The 12,692-nt window shown below is 45.7% G+C and overlaps 1 protein-coding gene across 1 annotated transcript in view; it reads left to right on the top strand.

Annotated features, from left to right (window-relative positions):
- Positions 1 to 9,311, top strand: part of LOC123078012 (actin cytoskeleton-regulatory complex protein pan1) — an 18,687-nt gene extending 9,376 nt beyond the window's left edge. Inside the window, exon 3 of the mRNA XM_044500396.1 lies at positions 7,685 to 9,311. Coding sequence (XP_044356331.1) covers positions 7,685 to 8,327 — 643 coding nt within the window. The 3' untranslated portion in view covers positions 8,328 to 9,311. The remainder of the gene's footprint in view (positions 1 to 7,684) is intronic.
- Positions 9,312 to 12,692: the final 3,381 nt, after the last annotated feature.

Below are 12,692 nucleotides of genomic sequence, written 5' to 3'. Positions count from 1 at the left end.
TCCCGAGCTCGCCGGAGGCCGACCCTCCTCTCAGCCGCGGCGCCCCTCGCCGTCCTCCTCGCTCCGACCGGAGCCGGAGCTCGCCGGAGCCACCGCGTCGTCGCCGGATCTGGGGAGTGGGATGAGATCCACCACTCCCCTGATCCAAACGCCTCTGCCCGTCCCGGATCTCTCCGTCCCGGAACGCCCCCGTCCACTTTTCCGCGGAGGTGAAAATGACTAAGTCCCTTATATTTTGCAATAATCATGCCATGTTCATCGCCTTGTATCTCTGCATCCGTAGCTCCGTTTCGTGCGTGTAATATGTCATATTGTTCGTCTGAACGAGTACATCATTTCATTCAATTGCATCATATTCATTTGAGGTCATCTAGATGCTTGAATCATCGTTGTAAGTGTGCTTCATGATGTTTTCTGCTGTCTGTTATCAAAACGAGCTTTTTTGTCATTTTTGCCATGATTGATGTGTGCATCCTATGAGGTTGATGTCTACATGTGTTTTGAACTATGCCATGTCTTCTTTATAGTGGTGTATGCCATGTATTTTTGTGATCAATGTGGGGACTAGAACAAGCATGCAAACTAGGCATCGTGATGTTGCTGATTTTAGTCCCTGTTCTCCTGTTATTTTCATGCCATGTAAACTTGATGCTACAGAGAGATCCATGCATATTTAGAGATACTTCAGTAAGGGTGTTTTGAACATATGGTTATTGTCTATACATTAATATCCTTTTTTGCAATTATGAAGTAGTCTAGCATGTCATTTTCGTGCTCTACTTTTGCTTCAAAATGTTTCCTGATAGATTGTTTACATGTTATTCAATTTGGCCAAGCTTGTTGTAGTTGATCCTTGAATGCTATGGACTTGTTCTTGCCTTGATTTGTTCCATAAGCATGTCTTCTTGATGATGCTATGCTTATCTTTTCATGCAATGACTTGTGGTGAGTGAATCAAGCTTGTTAAGTAGTGTTCATGATGTTGCTGTTTTGCTAGGCTGAATCTGTTATTTCGTGATGCTATATAAACATGTTGCTACTAATCATTCTATGCATAATCTGAAGATGTTCTATAAACATGTTTTGATCTACATGTCATACTCTAACCATACATGCCCCTGGTTGCATTTATAGGTTGCTGTAGCTTATTGTAATCTTGCTCTAAAGTTGCTTCATAATGTTGCTGTCAGCCTGTTAACATTAAGTTCAGTTGTTACCATGATTGTTGCTAGTGTTCCATGCACCCTATGACCTTGCTATTGCCATGCTTAGCTTCACAAACATGTCTTCTTACTGTTGGTTGCCTTGCCATGCCATGTTTTGCTCTGTAGTGAGTTTCACAAGCTCATCTACATGCCTTCATAATTCTGTTTCTGCCATGTATGAATCTGTAATATAACTTGCTATGTTTACGTGGGTGCCATCATATTTTCTGATCCTTTTTGGCTTATGGTCACTAAAGGACATTTGATCTATGCATTTAGTAGGTTCATGCCATGCCTTTGTTTTCCATTATAAGTTCCTGTAACATGTTTTTTGATAGCTCTAAACATTGCATCGTGATGTTATTTTCTGCAAAGTCTGAAATTGTTATTACTTGCAATCTTACCATGTGTGTTTGAGCATGTTCTAGTGATTTCTAGAGATAGCTCAGTGTTCATGTTTTGTTGTGCTTTACCTGTACATCATTCCCGTGCCTTTTTTTATTATGTTGAGGTGCTGTAGCATGTTGTTTTGATGCTTGCAATATGCCTAGTTGCTGTTTTGGACAGCTTGTCCTTTAAACTTGTATGGAGTGTATGTGTTTGAACCGTTGCTCCGTTTTGAGTGTGCTTTATATGAAACTTGCTTAGAATTGCATGTACTTTCATATTATCATGTTGCATCCTTGTTTTGAGGTGTTTGCTTGATGTTTGTATGCATTTTGCATCAATGCCATGTTTATCTTGTTTTGCTCATATCTTCTAGGCCGTAGCTCCAAACTAAGTGTACTTTATATGTAACTTGACTAGAATCTCGTGTAGATCATCCTTGTGCATCTTAACTTGCGTTTAACAACTTGAACATAAGGTTTATTCAGATCTGGCCCAATTTCGAAATTTGCATATGAGGACTTACCGGAATTGTTATATGTTGTTCCCGGCCTCATTTAAACTTGCCTTGATGTGTCGCTCTTGTTTTCTTCATCTCTTGTCATGAGTAGCCTTCATGTAGCTTTGTCATGCATCATGCTTGTTGTGCATCATGCCTTGTTCTTGTGTGGTGTGTTTACCATGTTGTGTGCTTCTTCTTGTTAGTTCCTGTTTCGTTGCGATCGTGAGGATTCGTTCGTCTACGCTTGGTTCGGCTTCATCCGTCCGTCTCCTTTATGGACTCGTTCTTCTTCCTAGCGGGATTTCAGGCAAGATGACCGCTACCCTGGATATCACTACTATCATTGCTATGCTAGTTGCTTCGTTCTATCGCTATGATGCGCTACCTATCACCTGTTTATCAAGCCATCCCAAATTGCCATGAACCTCTAACCTTTGACACCTTTCCTATGCAAACCGTTGTTTGGCTATGTTACCGCTTTTGCTCAGCCCCTCTTATAGCGTTGCTAGTTGCAGGTGAAGTTGAAGATTGCTCCATGGTGGACAGTATTTTGGTTGGGATATCACAATATCTCTTATATTATTAATGCATCTATATACTTGGTAAAGGGTGGAAGACTTGGTCTTTTGCCTGGTGTTTTGTTCCACTCTTGCCGCCCTAGTTTCCGTCATACCGGTGTTATGTTCCCGGATTTTGCGTTCCTTACACGGTCGGGTGATTTATGGGACCCCCTCGACAGTTCGCTTTGAATAAAACTCCTCCAGCAAGGCCCAACCTTGGTTTTACCATTTGCCTCACCACCATCTATCCCTTTCCCTTGGGTCGGCCAACCCGAGGGTCATCTTTATTTTAGCCCCCCCCCGGGCCAGTGCTTGTCTAAGTGTTGGTCCAAACCGAGCGATGTCCGGCGCCCCCTGGGCAACCAGGGTCTATGCCAACCCGACGTCTTGCTCATTCGGTGTGCCCTGAGAACAAGATATGTGCAGCTCCTATCGGGATTTGTCGGTGCATCGGGCGGCTTTGCTGGTCTTGTTTTACCATTGTCGAAATGTATTGTAAACCGGGATTCCGAGTCTGATCGGGTCTTCCTGGGAGAAGGTCTATTCCTTCGTTGATCGCGAGAGCTTGTCATGGGCTAAGTTGGGACACCCCTGCAGGGTATAATCTTTCGAAAGTGGTGCCTGCGGTTATAGGCAGATGGGAATTTGTTAATGTCCGGTTGTAGATAACTTGACACCAGATCCGAATTAAAACGCATCAACCGCGTGTGTAGCCGTGATGGTCTCTTCTCGGCGGAGCCCGGGAAGTGAACACGGTTTCTGGATTATGATTGACGTAAGTAGGAGTTCAGGATCACTTCTTGATCATTGCTAGTTGACGACCGTTCCGCTTGCTCTCTTCTCGCTCTTATTTGCGTATGTTGGCCACCATATATGCTTAGCCGCTGCTGCAACCTCACCACTTTACCCCTTCCTTTCCCTTTAAGCTTTGCTAGTCTTGATACCCATGGTAATGGGATTGCTGAGTCCTCGTGGCTCACAGATTACTACAACAACAGTTGCAGGTACAGGTTATGCGATGATCATGACACGAGAGCGATGTTTGCTTGTATTGGAGTTCTTCTTCTGCTTCTTCTTCGATCAGGGGATAGGTTCCAGGTCGGCAGCCTGGGCTAGCAGGGTGGATGTCGTGTGAGTTTATGTTTGTGTTTCATCCATAGTCGGATGGTGCTCTGATGTATTTTGATGTTGTATTCGTGTGGCATTGTATTGCCTCTTGTATGTATCCCCATCTATTATGTAATGTTGATGTAATGATATCCACCTTGCAAAAGCGTTTCAATATGCGGGTCTATCCTTGGTGGGACCTTCGAGTTCCTTTTGGATAGGGTCGCATATTGGGCGTGACAGATTACCCCAAACTTGTATGCTTCCAGGTGCAAATTCAAAGAGGAGATGAAATGGCTCATAAATAGGGAAAGAAGGCAGGAGTACATTGGGATGGTAGATTGGGTTGCAACGTTCATATAATATGTTGTATCAGAATGAAGATGTAATTGTTATTATTGTATGTTCTGTTTGTTTGCTTGTATTCTTCTATCTTTTTATTAGTTTCATTTTTCTTTGTTATATAGTTTCTTTTTCGCTTTCATGAACTACTTTTGTACCTTTTATTTGAAAATTAATGAAAACGCGCAGCAGAGTCCTGTTTTCCTCAAAGAAAACCAGCCCGCAGATGTGGCGCTGACGTTGACAAGCGAGTGCTCCCTCGTGGTGATGCTACCTACCTCACCCCGATGGAACACAACATTGAACGGGGTCGCCCCTCATGGCCAGGAGGATGAACGTGGGGATGAGCATCACCTTCACCAAGAAGTGGTGCTAGCAGTAGCTAGACATTGTTCCTCCGAGTGGTGATGGCCGGGAGCCCATACGAGCACACGCAGGCCATGGCGAGCATTTCGGCCACGACCTTGATGGTGGAGTAGGTTGGTCGGGAGTGTTAAACGAGCTTGTTCTTTCCACACTCTCTCGTGTTTTTTCTCGAAAAGAGGATTACCTGGACCTGTGCATCACATGGACACAATCATTTTGTTAAAAAACATGATCCAAACCGATTAGGCCCAAAATTACATAGCTCATCTACATAATCTATGAATAAGTCGCCAACCAAACTAGTTCAATAAACTTCGCACAATCATTTATAGTTGGCTGCATCTAGAAGCCATAAGCGCTCACACGTCCACATTTTTTTGGGTGAAGGTGGATTTTATTGACTCAAAGTGAGGAGTCAATTGAATACAAGCACAATGAGCACACACCCGATCTCTGCATATGTTGGATGTACAACCAACACCAATGCGTACACACACAAATAAACACGCGGGCAAATAGCAAAGTCATATAAGACCAATGTTGGAAATATGCCCTAGAGGAAAAAATAAAGTGGTTATTATTATATTTCCTTAATCATGATAAAGGTTTATTATTCATGCTCGAATTGTATTGATTGAAACCTTAAATACATGTGTGAATACATAAGCAAATACCAAGTACCTAGTATGCCTCTACTAGACTAGCTCGTTGATCAAAAGATGGCTAAGGTTTCCTGACTATAGACATGAGTTGTCATTTGATGATGGGATCACATCATTAGGAGAATGATATGATGGACAAGACCCATCGGTTAGCTTAGCATATGATCGTTCAGTTTATTGCTAGTGCTTTCTTACATGTCAAATACATATTCCTTCGACCATGAGATCATGCACCTCCCGGTTACCAGAGGAATACCTTGTGTGCTATCAAACGTCACAACGTAACTAGGTGATCATAAAGATGCTCTGCAGGTATCTCCGAAGGTGTCTATTGAGTTGGCATGAATCGAGATTGGGATTTGTCACTCCGTATGATGGAGAGGTATCTCTGGGCCCTCTCAGTAATACAGCATCACAAGAAGCTTGCAAGCAAAGTGACTAAGGAGTTAGTTACAAGATGATGTATTAAGGAACGAGTAAACAGACTTACCGGTAATGAGATTGAACTAGGTATGAAGATACCCACGGTCGAATCTCGGGCAAGTAACATACCGACAGACAAAGGGAACTACGTATTTGTCATAAAGGTTCGACCGATAAAGATCTTCATAGAATATGTAGGAACCAATCTGGGCATCCAGGACCCGCTATTGGTTATTGACCGGAGAAGCGTCTCGGTCATGTCTACATCATTCTCGAACCCGTAGGGTCCGCACGCTTAACGTTCGTTGATGATATTGTATTATATGAGTTATGTATGTTGGTGACCGAATGTTGTTCGGAGTCCCGGATGAGATCACAGACATGATGAGGAGCTCCGTAATGGTCCGGAGGTTAAGATTGATATATAGGATGATATGGTTGGGCCAAGGGGTAAGGCCCATGGTACTTTAGGTCGGTGCAAAAGGAAGTTTTGCGGAGGTCAGGCACCAGACGCCAGGAACCCTGGCATCTTACCCTAGGCTAGACGCTGAGGCCCATGGCGTCTGGGCCAGACGCCAAGGACCATGGCTTCTGGTACTAGAAACCGATAAGGACTCTTCCTTGTGTTCCAAATCAACTTTGAGGAGGCTCTTTCTCCAAGAAACGACCCCAGGGCTCAACATATAAATAGAGGAGCAGGGCTAGCCCCTGGTGGACACCACGATTCACCACGTCGTGTGCCGGCGCCCCCTCTCCATCTAGTTCATCCTCCGTCCATGTCTGTTGTGCTTGACGAAGCCCTGCAGAATAGTTTCACCACCACCGCCACCATACCGCCGTGCTGCCGGAACTCATCTACTACTTCACCTCTCTTGCTGGATCGAGAAGGCGAGGACGTCATTGAGCTGAACATGTGCTGAACGTGGAGGTGCCATACGTTCGATACTTGATCGGGACGGATCGTGAAGGTGTACGACTACATCAACAACGTTGATAAACGCTTTCGCTTTGCGATCTACAAGGGTATGTAGATGCTCTCCCCCTCTCGTATCTATACATCTCCATGGATAGATCTTGCGTGTGCATATTTTGTTTTTGTGTTTCCATGCAACGTTCCACAATAATGGTATCAGAGCTAGGTCTATGCATGATATGCACAAGTAGAACACAAAGGAGTTATGGGCGGTGATGTTCATATTGCTTCCCACCAATGTCTTATATTTTGATTCGGCAGCATTGTGGGATGAAACAGCCTGGAGTAACCTTACATGTCCACGCACATGAGACCGGTTCCACCGACTGACATGCAACTTGTTTTGCATAGAGGTAGCCGGCAGGTGTCTGTTTCTCCTTATTTAGTTGAATAAGATTTGACGGTGGGCCTTGCAGAAGGTTAAATAGCAACTTGATAAAAACGGATGTGGTTTTTGTGTAGGTAAGAATGATTCTTGCTAGTTACCCGTAGCAGCCACGTAAAACTTGCAACAACAAAGTAGAGGACGTCTAACTTGTTTTTGCAGGGCATGTTGTGATGTGATATGGTCAAGATATGATGTGATATATGTTGATGTATGAGATGATCATGTTTTGTAATAAGTTCATGACCTGTGTGTCGATGAGTACGACAATTGGTAGGAGCCTTAGGGTTGTCTTTAATTATTGTATGACATGCGTGTCAATCACTTAAGCGCCATGTAATTGCTTTACTTTATCACTATGTGTTAGCAATCGTTGGCGAGACGACCCCGACGCTATGATGGAGATCAAGGTGTCACACTACTGGAATCAGGGAATTTGCCGTCTGCAAATTCTTTGCCGTCAGCTAGCGGACGGCAAAGTCGTTCTTTGCCATCAGCTACCAAGAAGCTGACGGCAAACAAATGTTGGACGGCAAAGAAGGTCTTTGCCATCTGTCATTTCTTTGCCGTCCGCTGGTTGACGGCAAAGAATCTTTGCCGTCCACTGGCTGACGGTAAAGAGGGAAGTGGCATCCACTAATGAAAAAACTAACGGCCACTTTCTTTGCCGTCTGCTAGCGGACGGCAAAGAGCCCGAAAGCAGACGGCAAAGAAAATAACCTAATGTATCTAACGGCCGCCCCCGGCACCCACCCACCCACGACCCACACAGCCTTGGGCCCCACTCACGATGCACACACGCCCAACCCACGCGCACACACACCCACGTTGGATCCCATCTCTCTCGTCTTCCTCGATCCCCTTTCTCCACCCCACGCCGCCACCAGATTTCGGCGATCCCCGCCGTTCCCCACCGCCCAGCTCTCCTCCCCGAGGTCACCTCTCCCTGCTCACCATCTCCACCGACCGGTTTCTCTCCTCGCCCAGGAGTGTCCTGCCTCCTCGCCGCCAAGGCCGCCGCCGCCCGCCGCCTCGAGCGGCGCCGCCTCCTCCTCGAGCGCCGCGCCGTAGACCTCGCCTCCCTCGCCCTTGCCGCCCGCGCTGGCATCGATGCCACCCACGCGCACCGCCTCGCCGTCGCCCGCGACATCAGCTCGACCAACGGCGAGATCGAGGACGCGCAGCAGAAGGCGGAGCAGTGGGACCGCTTCTACGAGTCCAAGAGGAAGGAGATGGAGGAGTTCCGGCCGTCATCTCCACAGCCTCCATCCACCCCGGCCGCAGCCACTTCTCAACCCCACGAGCAGCCTCCTGGCCTAGTTCCTCGTCACCATCCTCCTCCCGGTCCCTGTCCACCTCCGCCTCCACCTGGTGGTCCCAGAGGCGACGATTCCCCGTCGCCTCGGCCGCCGTAGAGCTCTGCGAGGCCGCCACGGGTGGTGGAGACTCCGTCCGCGTCATCGAGACGCGCAGCCCAACTCAAGTGTTAGCCCCAACTTGATTCTGATGAATTGATGCTTGATTCTGATGGTCATGGTGTGCTGCTTTGCATGTTAAGTTCAGCGTGGAGGTGCCTCCCTTGATATGCAGAGCGGCGGGTTGCACTCGGACGACGCCGGGATCGGGGCTGCGGAAGCCAGGAAGGCCGACCTCATGGCTAAGAAGGCCAAGCTGGACGAGACCCTGGCTGCAGCCCGCCAGTTCAGAGCACTGCTTCGGCAGTAGCTCCAGAAAGCCTTCGCGTCACAGGTTAGGGATCAAAAGGCAACACAAAACTGACTAGTTATGTGGTACAAGCAAAACGACATTCATTAGCTAGCTCATCAATCGCTTCGGATTAAGGATGCAATGCAAGTGTGGCGGGCTAGTGGACAGTAACATAGTAGTACAAATGTAGTGTTACTTTTAGGCAAATGTTGAGCAAATTTTGAACTAATGGATGAGTTTCGTGGGACGAAGCGGGCTGCCACTTGCACTCCTACTGATGAAACGAACTTCAAATGACTCTACATGCAGATACATGCTTTTTATTTCTGTCTTGTTTAGAGGAGGCCCCGGCGGCGTCGAGCTGCTGTTGCTGCAGGCACAGCAACGTCGGCGTGGTCGGGATGGTCGCAGCCCTTCAAGATTCTCAACGGCGGCGTCTCGGCGCTGATGGCAGAGTCCACGGCGAGCATCGGCGGGTACAGGTTCAGATCATCCATGAATTGGTAGTTATTGGTCATATTTAGTTGCATTTTGGTCAGTCCGGTTGTGGCTATGGAGCACTTATTTTGGTCATGTGCTAGATCTGTCATGTAGGAGTATTTGGCAATGGATATTTGCTCATACAGAATTTTGATAATCAACTAGGAATTACAATTAGAATCAAAGCAATGCTACTTGTACTCCTTTCATGATAAAAAGGCTACTCGTAGGACCCTTGTAGGAGACCATCCTCAAGATCGATGAGAAGATGAGGTCTGGACCCTTGTAGGAGACCATCCTCAAGCAGCGCTAGATGTAACTTGAGTGCTTCAAACCCAATCCGTGCTTGCTCCTCTTAATCAACTAGATTATATTAATTAATACTAGCTACTGAACTTCTTGGATTATGTTACCAATTTTGATGATGGGCGTCCATCTATTATATTAGTAATTTGATTTTGGTAGTACCGTTGAATTTGGTTGCTTCTATTCATTTATGTATGTGAAGGAGTTTGATAATGTGCTCTTTTTTTTGTTTGCAAAATGAAGGACGCTGCATCCAGGTAGTGGGAATAGTTAGTCCTTGCTATCAATGGTAGTAGCATTTTTCACTGTTGAGTGTGAGGGAATTTGATGATCATCTACTTTTTCCTATCATCTACTTTTGATGTTTTCCATGAAAGTGACACGTGATCTCCCTTTGTTTTTCTTTTAGCTGATAGTATGATAACTGCTTGCTTGGCAGAAGTTATGGTTGTGCTGTTTCTTAGGTAAATAAAGAAACTAAGATTTAGTTTGATTTGGAGCGCCTCTTGTTGTACCACAGTTCCTTCTCTTAGAGCTGTACTTGTACAACAGGTTTTGGATTGGGAGGGGAAAATGCTCTTCCTTCAGTCTCTGTTGAAGTCAAACCCATCCATGCAAAATTTGTACTGTAGTACAATTAATGTAGATGAATATATATGCCTTGCAATTTTATCGTGCATGCCATTCAACTAACTTGCTCTTGTCCATGCAGATGGAGTAGGAGGACGAGCGGCAGCAGCAAATCAGCATGATGATGACGGGGTGCAGAAGGCAATGGTGATCATGCTGATGGCATGAAGAAGGCTGATGACCACAACATGGACCTTTTGGCATTTAGATATGGCAAACACAGGCGGCGTGGAGACAACAACTTGGACCACCCACCTCCCTTGCCTTTTTAATTTTGGTTGTGGTGGTTGCATCACCGTCGCGGTCGCAAACCAGTATGTAGTGTGCTTGTGGAGTTGGGTCTGGACCGCAGTGTCCACCCAGTAGGTTAGGTGTTGTTGCTGCTAGATCCCATGATGCTCACCTAAGTTTTGTGTTATGTGGAGGCCAACCTTTGTGATCTTATTTGTCAACATTTGTGTGATCTCGTCTTACTTTGTGATACAAGTTGTACGATATATATGTTTTTATGGATGATCTTGTGATGTTCTTTTTTTCCTGTGGTCTGTGTTAGATATTTGTGATATATGCATGGGCTATACATATGAATATGAATTGCTGAACATACTGTAAATCAATGACAGAGACGACAAAGAAGGAGATTTGCCGTCCGTGCATCTGGACACTTTGCCTAGAGCCGCAGACGGCAAAGGCCTGCCGTGTAGTGACGTCCAGCTGACATCATTCGGCGGACGGCAAAGGCCGGACAAATTTTGCCGTCAGCGGCGGACGGCAAAGGCTGCCGTTAGCCACCTAACGGACTAACAGCGTAATTATTGCCGTCTGCTTTCTTTGCCGTCAGCTGCTGATGGCAAAGGCCCCTTTGCCGTCAGCCGCCGAAAGCAGACGACAAAGTAGCTGTTTGCCGGATCTTACTTTGCCGTCCATGTTTGCCGTCCGCGGCGAACGGCAAAGACCTTTGCCGTCTGACGTTCATGCCTTTGCCGTCCTCCTTGGCAGACGGCAAAGTAGCTGATTCCTGTAGTGTCATGCCGGTGACGATGGCTTCTTCTTCTAACACTTTGGCACAATGTTTCGATCCATCATTTTCATGAAAGACATTATAAAGATGAATAATATGAGGCAACCTCAATTATATTTTTTAGTTTTCTTTTATAGACTAAACTAGTCATAAAACAAGAAAAATAAAAGATTCAATTGCAAGATCTAAAGATATATCCGGCAACGGCGCCAGAAAAGAGCTTGATGTGTACTACACAACTTATTCTTGTAGACTCGTGTTGGGCCTCCAAGCGCAGAGTTTTGTAGGACAGTAGAAATTTTCCCCCAAGTGGATGACCTAAGGTTTATCAATCCATGGGAGGCATAGGATGAAGATGGTCTCTCTCAAACAACCCTGCAACCAAATAACAAAGAGTCTCTTGTGTCCCCAACACACCCAATACAATGGTAAATTGTATAGGTGCACTAGCTCGGCGAAGAGATGGTGATACAAGTGCAATATGGATATAGGTTTTTGTAATATGAAAATATAAAAACAGCAAGGTAGCAAGTAACAAAAGTGAGCAAAAACAGCAATACAATGCTTGAAACCAAGGCCTAGGGCTCATACTTTTACTAGTGCAAAGTCTCTCAACAATGAAAACATAATTGTATCATATAACACTCCTTCAACATGCAACAAAGAATCACTCTAAAGAGTGCCCCGGGATTTCTACCGGAGAAACAAGGACAAAAACATGCATCAACCCCTATGTGTAGATTACCCCAATATCACCTCGGGAATCTGCAAGTTGAGTGCCAAAACATACATCAAGTGAACCAATATGATACCCCATTGTCACCACGGGTATCCATATGCAAGACATACATCACGTGTTCTCAAATCTAATATTCAATCCGCCTTCAAAAAAAAATCTAATATTCAATCCAACATAACGAAACCTCAAAGAGCCAGAATCAATTCATCACAAGAAGGTAGAGAGGGAAGAACACCATAAGATCCAAGTATATGAACAAAGCTTGCGGTACATCAAGATCATGCCAAATCAAGAACACGAGAGATAGACACATCAAACACATAGCTACTAGTACATACCCTCAGCCCCAAGGGTGAATTACTCCCTCTTTATCATGGTGGCCGCCGGATGATGAAGATGGCCTCCGGTGAAGATTTGCCCCTCCGGCGGGGTACCAGAACAGGGTCTCGATTGGTTTTCATGGCTACAGAGGCTTGCGGCGGTGGAACTTCTCATCTAGGGTTCTTTCTTGGGTTTTGGGTATTTATAGGAATTTTTGGCATCGGTCTTACGTCAAGGGGGTGCCCGAGGGGCTCATAAGCTCGGAGCTAGCGCCCTGCGGGGTAGGGCACACCTACCGAGCTTGTGGCCTCCTCGTCCACTTCCTAGCCCAGCTCCGGTGCTTCGGAGGTCTTTATTGGTCCATCAAAATTCATCGTAAATGTTTAGCCCATTCCGAGAACTTTTATTTTTGCACAAAAAACGATACCACAGTAGTTCTGCTAAAAACAACGTCAATCCAGGTTAGTTCTAATCAAATCATACCAAGACCATATAAAATTGTTGCGAACATGGCATGAATACTTCCTAAATTATAGATACGTTGGAGACGTATCACGGGGCGGCGAGGTAGTGCTG

Source organism: Triticum aestivum, chromosome 1B (genome assembly GCF_018294505.1).
Source record: "Triticum aestivum cultivar Chinese Spring chromosome 1B, IWGSC CS RefSeq v2.1, whole genome shotgun sequence".
Classification (NCBI taxonomy): Eukaryota; Viridiplantae; Streptophyta; class Magnoliopsida; order Poales; family Poaceae; genus Triticum; species Triticum aestivum.
The sequence above is the reverse complement of the archived record's forward strand: the minus strand, read 5'-3'. Positions and strand labels throughout refer to the sequence as shown.